General features: G+C 40.8%; 1 protein-coding gene across 1 annotated transcript in view; it reads left to right on the forward strand.

Annotated features, from left to right (window-relative positions):
• The window catches only part of LOC109845281 (translation initiation factor IF-2, chloroplastic-like), a 7,011-nt gene continuing 802 nt past the window's right edge, over positions 338 to 6,546 (forward strand). The window contains 14 exon segments of the mRNA XM_020414515.1: positions 338 to 630; positions 802 to 2,579; positions 2,692 to 2,724; positions 2,814 to 2,927; positions 3,093 to 3,242; positions 3,333 to 3,431; positions 3,520 to 3,582; positions 3,678 to 3,833; positions 3,951 to 4,016; positions 4,213 to 4,379; positions 4,448 to 4,517; positions 4,637 to 4,912; positions 4,998 to 5,028; positions 5,031 to 5,167. Of these exon segments, the coding sequence (XP_020270104.1) occupies positions 1,008 to 2,579; positions 2,692 to 2,724; positions 2,814 to 2,927; positions 3,093 to 3,242; positions 3,333 to 3,431; positions 3,520 to 3,582; positions 3,678 to 3,833; positions 3,951 to 4,016; positions 4,213 to 4,379; positions 4,448 to 4,517; positions 4,637 to 4,912; positions 4,998 to 5,028; positions 5,031 to 5,167 (2,934 nt within the window). The 5' untranslated portion in view covers positions 338 to 630; positions 802 to 1,007.

A 6,546-nucleotide genomic window follows, 5' to 3' on the forward strand; every position in this document is an offset into this window, starting at 1 on the left:
AATTTTAAGGGAAAGAAAGTATAGACCGATAAATAACACTCCAGGCACACTCTCCATCATACTCTTCACCACACCCCCTCTCCTGCTACAGTGCAGGGGGGCCCATCTGAGATTTTTTAAAAAATCTCGGGTGGGCCCCCCTGCACTGTAGCAGGAGAGGGGGTGTGGTGAAGAGTGTGGTGGAGAGTGTGCCTGTAGTGCCGCTCTAGACCCGATTCATTCAAAGTGTCCACCGTCCAGTCTCCGCCTTACAGTTTATATCGAAAACCTTATCATCTCGCGGAACGGAAATATGACAAGTGGAGAAACCGCCACATATATATATACCCACATTTTCGTTCAATACATTTATATATATTTATATGTGTATGGTTGTCTAATCGTGATTTCCCCCCTTCTTTCTTCTTTTTCTTCTGGTTCTGCTTCTACTTCTATCGTTTTCGCTCCTGCCCCTGCCACCAGAAAAGAGGGAAAAAAGGGGGGAAAAGGGAAAAAAAAAACAAAAAACAAAGAAGAGGGCTTTATTATTTTAATTTCATTTTTACTAATAAATCTGAGGGGGTCCAATCGAAAATCTGAGAGACGGCCGAGGGATTCTTTGGCAAGATTGATTGATTCTCAATTGGTTTGGTAAGCTTCCTCTCTGTCTGCTCAAATCTCTATCTCTCAGCAACTAATTTTCCTGAATAAACGTTGGAATTTTGATACTTCTTTCAAAATTTTTTTTTTACCTCCCCAGTTGGGGTTGAGTTTAGCTCCTTTGTTGGTGTTTTTATTCTCGTTTTCTATTATGGAGATAAGGTAGGTAGATAGATAGCTCCGATACAATTCAGCACGATACAACGCAGCAATAAAAGACGACAGAAAGATTCAATCTTTTTTTTTTTTGGGTATTTTCCCTTGAACCTCAGCTCGTCTGCAGCTCCCAGACAATTTGATGTATGCAACCAATTAAGTGATCAAATTTATAAGTGGAAGTGGGAGTGGGAGCGGCAGCGGCAGTGGCAATGGCTTCTCCTGCTTCCCTTGCAAGTCTGGGAAGCGCGAGGCCGACCCCTTGTTGTTTACCACGCTGCAGTAATAACAGTGATAAATGCAAGAGCACTCTAGTATTTCTAGTAGCTGCCTCTGGTGCCAATCACCATCATCATCACCGTCACCGTTTAAGGAGGCTCCAAGTAATTTCTAGTACCAGTAGCTTCAGTGCTTGGATGATTCCAAGGCTGCACTGGCCTCTTTCTTACTCTCCCACCACCAACACCAGCAGCACAAGGATATGTAAATGTATGGCCACCACCACTACTAATTTAATAGAGGAGAAAGGGGTTTCATCTTCCCTCAAGGAACCCACCTCCTTCAGCAGCAGCAACTCCAACGACGATGCTGATCTCGTACTCAAACCTGCTCCCAAGCCTGTCATAAAGCTCCGTCCCAATGGTCCTCCTCTCCGTCAATCCGTTGATGATAATTCCGCTGTGGTGGTGGATGACAGAAATCAAGTTATAGAGTCTCTTGAGGAAGTTCTGGACAAGGCAGAAAAGCTTGAGACTTTGACTCCAAGTAAATTTGTCAGCAAAGAAAGTAAGGATGGGTACAAGCCAAATGCAAGCAGCAAGTCATCAGCTAGGTTTGCAAACCCAACTACGTCAGCGCGCAAGTCCAAAACACTCAAGAGCGTCTGGCGCAAGGGAAACCCTGTGGCCAATGTACAGAAAGTGGTTAAAGAAGTACCCAAAATGGTTAATAGAGAAGATGACAAGGGGCAGCAGGCTCCTTCTCCTGTAGCAGAGACAAAACAGTCGGATTCTCCGTCAGTTGTACCCTTGAGACCTCAGATGCCATCACTTTCCAAGCCTACACCTAAGCTTAGAGCTAAGCCTGCTGTTGCTTCTCCTCAGCCACCTCCTCAATCTCTAGCAAGGAAACCAAGTGCTGTCAAGGACCGCAAACCGATTCTCATTGATAAGTTTGCGGTTAAGAAGCCAATCGTGGATCCCATTGAGGCAGAAGCTGTGTTAGCCCCATCCAAACCTATGAAGGGGCCCATGACCTCAAAGGCTAAAGAGGAGCGTCGGAGGAAGTCAAGTGCTGCTGGGGGTTTAAGGAAACGGCTGGTGGATGATGCCGAAATACCTGATGATGCAGAGCTTGATGTTCCTATTCCTGGTGTAGCAGGAGCAAGGAAAGGAAGGAAATGGAGCAAGGCAAGTAGGAAGGCCAGTAGGAAGGCCGCAAGAGTCCAGGCGGCTAAAGATGCTGAACCTGTTAGAGTAGAGATTCTTGAGGTAGGTAAAGAGGGCATGTTAGCTGAGGAATTGGCCTATAGCTTAGCAGTTAGTGAAGCAGATATCCTAGGCTATTTGTTTTCAAAGGGGGTTAGGCCTGATGCGGTGCAAACATTAGATAAAGATATGGTCAAGATGATATGCAAGGAATATGAAGTAGAAGTTATGGAATCAGAACCAGTCAAAATAGAAGAAATGGCGAAAAAAAAAGAAGTGCTTGATGAGGACGACTTGGACATGCTGGAAGACAGGCCCCCAGTTATTACGATAATGGGTCATGTCGACCATGGAAAGGTACTTGTTTTTCCCCTGTGATTCTGATTTTAACGTTTGCCTGACCTCGGCATGATTTGGGTTTATTACTTTTTGCTCTGGCGTATGCTCATCTTTTTATGTACTTACACAGACAACTCTCCTGGACTATATCCGCAAGAGCAAGGTAAATTTTGAATCTCTTACCAACTTGAGAACTTCAATTTAGTTCAGCTGCTTATCTTCAAAAGTATCTGCCAAATTACACTCTCTCAGGTGGCAGCATCTGAAGCTGGCGGCATTACACAAGGTATTGGAGCATATAAGGTCCTTGTTCCTGTCGACGGAAAGCTCCAGCCCTGTGTTTTTCTTGACACGCCAGGGCATGAGGTACACAACACAAAGCATTGTTGCAACTCTGAATATTTTGAAATTTGACCAAATTGTTGTGGTAGTTTCAGCCCTCTCTCTTCTTGTCCACACTTTTCAAATTCTCTTGTTTGAGTTTATAACTAATATACGGCTTCATCCAGTTAAGTTATTGACATGTAACAGGCATTTGGTGCAATGAGAGCACGTGGTGCAAGAGTTACTGACATTACCATCATTGTGGTGGCTGCTGATGATGGAGTCCGGCCCCAAACAAGTGAGGCCATAGCTCATGCCAAGGCTGCTGGGGTGCCTATTATAATAGCTATAAACAAGGTCTATGTTCACTAGATACCACTGTAACTAGTTCATTATATAGTATTCTGTGAGAAATTCTGTCTATATCCAATCCATTTTTGTTCTCAGATAGACAAAGATGGAGCTAATCCTGACAGGGTTATGCAAGAACTTTCCTCAGTCGGCCTCATGCCAGAACTGTGGGGTGGTGACTTCCCTATGGTTCAGGTTGTTTACAAAACTTCAACTAGTGACTTTATGATTTTATAATTCTTAAATGTTAGAAGAAGCTGATTTTTTATGTCTTTTGTATCAGATTAGTGCGCTTAAAGGAGATAATGTGGACGAGTTGTTGGAAACTGTTATGCTTATTGCAGAAGTAAATGAATAAATTCCAGTGCCATATAAATGTTTTTACCGTGTTAGATGTGATGTTATATTAAATAATGATCTTCCTCTTCTCAATATGTACAGTTACAAGAGTTGAAGGCCAATCCTCATAGAAATGCAAAAGGGACAGTGATAGAGGCAGGTCTTGATAAATCAAGAGGACCTGTTGCCACACTTATTGTGCAGAATGGAACGCTGAAGAAGGGTGATATTGTTGTCTGTGGTGCAGCACATGGAAAGGTGAAATGAAGAACTTATCAACCTTAAATATGACCACTTAAGGTCAACATTTTCTGTCCAAGAGATGATTTATGTATTTTTTTACTGATGGTCTCTGTACTAATCATCAATTCTCAGATGCGTGCTTTATTTGACGATAGAGGAGGGCGCGTTGATGAAGCTGGGCCCTCAATGGCTGTGCAGGTATTGTCGTTCAACTGTTATGTTGTCTGCCTTCTTCTTTGTCATTAATTCTTAGGTTATATTCTGAGATTTATTATACTTACAATATATGAAATTGTTTTAGGCATAAAAGCTTATTATACTTGCAGAATGTGATTTCACCTTTTTTATTTGAGTGTTCTCGTCTTCAGTTACTCTATTTGTTTCCTGCCTCTAGGTCATTGGCTTGAGTGATGTTCCCATTGCTGGTGATGAATTTGAGGTCCTAGATTCTTTAGATGTTGCTCGGGAAAGAGCTGAAACACGTGCTGCATCATCACGGGATGCAAGGATATCTGCAAAGGCTGGGGAGGGGAAGGTCACTCTATCTTCAATTGCTTCTGCATCACGGGATACAAGGATATCCGCAAAGGCTGGGGAGGGGAAGGTCGGTATATCTTCAGTTGCTTCTGCTGTTCAGCGGGAAAGCAGTCTGGATTAGACACACACCAGCTAAATATTATTCTAAAAGTTGATGTCCAGGTATTGGTTGTCTTCTGATTGCATTTTTTCTTTGGTTCACCCACCTTAAGTAAGCAAATAGTATGTTCATGATTATAAGTTATCCCGGTTGACATGGTATCATTTTCATTAATGAATAGGGTTCAATTGAAGCAATCAGGAATGCTCTTCAAGTACTACCCCAGGATAATGTAACTTTGAAATTCCTCCTTCAAGCTCCAGGTGATGTGAGCACTAGTGATGTGGATCTGGCTGTTGCCACTGAGGCCATTATATTTGGGTTCAATGTAAAAGCTCCAGGTTCAGTTAAGAGCTATGCAAATAAAAAGAATGTGGAGATTAGACTATATAGAGTCATCTATGAACTTATTAATGAAATGAGGAGTGCAATGGAAGGACTCCTTGAGCCTGTTGAGGTAAAAAAGACGGGATGAGCTAATTTTAACTTTTATATATATTGAAATCCATGTCGATGAATTTCCCCTTCTATATATTTGTTAGGAACAAATATCTATAGGAGCAGCAGATGTCCGAGCGGGCGTGTGGCTGGATGCATGGTCTCTGAAGGAAAAGTGATAAAAGAATGTGGTATTCGTGTTGTTCGAAATGGAAAGACAGTTCACACGGGGAAGATTGATTCTTTACGCCGGGTAAAAGAAGAGGTGAAAGAGGTATGTCCTATAACAAGGCTTGTGGTTTCATATCCTGAAGCTTCATGATACTTAGAAGTTAAGATTATATTTTATATATTACGAAAGATATCGATGTGTTCTATTGTTTTAAACAAATAAATAAATGGCGAATGAGGAAATATATTAGTGCAATGCAGATTCACCTCTGATCGGGTTACTTATTGCTTAGTTAATCAGCTTTGCAGCCTTCGCTTAAACCAACTCTCTGGAGCTTGGCTAACCTATTCAACAATGCTGATTGACAGTATCCTTCAATAAAACTATCCTTTCTGCTTTATCCACACCTCGTAGCACTTACTTCCAGTATACATGCTTCCAGGATTACGAGTATGTTGTTGCAATCAGTATGTCCAGTTGAAGTAATAATCGTTCAATTGATTGTTGATTCAACTCATCATCAGATTCATTTAGCAAACTTGTTATCCATGTACCGATCTGTAATTTACATTGTAATTTGCAGTCGTGGTGAACATCTCCAATTGACAAGTACTTCCATAGAAAAATGTCATTCATATGCCAATCATCAGCAAGTCATCTTTGAACAACCAAACGCACCGCAAAATCTTTAAATCAGCAACACATTGATCTAACCTACCAATGAACCATTGTTGTTCACCATCTTATATAAAGCACCAGTTTGATACCAAAATACCATTCCTTTATAAGATAGTGTTAATAAAACATCATAAATTTCAGTTTTACTATTTTCTGTCATGGCTCCATGCAACAAACTGATCATTGTAAAGTCCACTTAAAAAAACCCATTTTCTTCCTAATTGGTGCTTAATTACTATAGTTCACTCGAAGATTTTCTTCATAATATACCCCTATGTACCCTTTTTCCTGGATGTAGTGTCTATGAGTTTTAAAACTATCTTCTTATATAATTTTGTTACTCTTGGATACTAGGAAGTTCATCCAATAGGGACAAAATTCTACTACAAATTTTAGTTCCTATTTGCCTTTCTTTACCGGTCTTATTCGGAATCGTGGTTGAACATGAGTTATGATTGGATTAGCAAATAGGATCCGACATGAGTTTAGATTGGGTTAACCTTACCCGTTTGCTAAGCAGTAGGCATTGTCAGGAACTGTTTTGAGTAGTTTTTTAGGAATGTTTAATAAAAGATTAGATCAACTAATAGATTGGTTTCTTGTAGTTGTTTCTTTTCCTTCTCATTTTATGAATGCACAGTGTATTTAAGGGCTAAAATGAGGAAGCTTGTTGAGAAATCAAAAGAAAGTTCATTTGGTTGAATAGGGAGATTTTCCTTTATACTTTCACTTTCCTTCCATTCATGTGCCAGTTTCCCCTTTCTATAGTTCTGTTCTGGACAGAAGGAAATTGCACCCTTCAA

The sequence above is a fragment of the Asparagus officinalis genome, chromosome 6 (genome assembly GCF_001876935.1).
Source record: "Asparagus officinalis chromosome 6, Aspof.V1, whole genome shotgun sequence".
Classification (NCBI taxonomy): Eukaryota; Viridiplantae; Streptophyta; class Magnoliopsida; order Asparagales; family Asparagaceae; genus Asparagus; species Asparagus officinalis.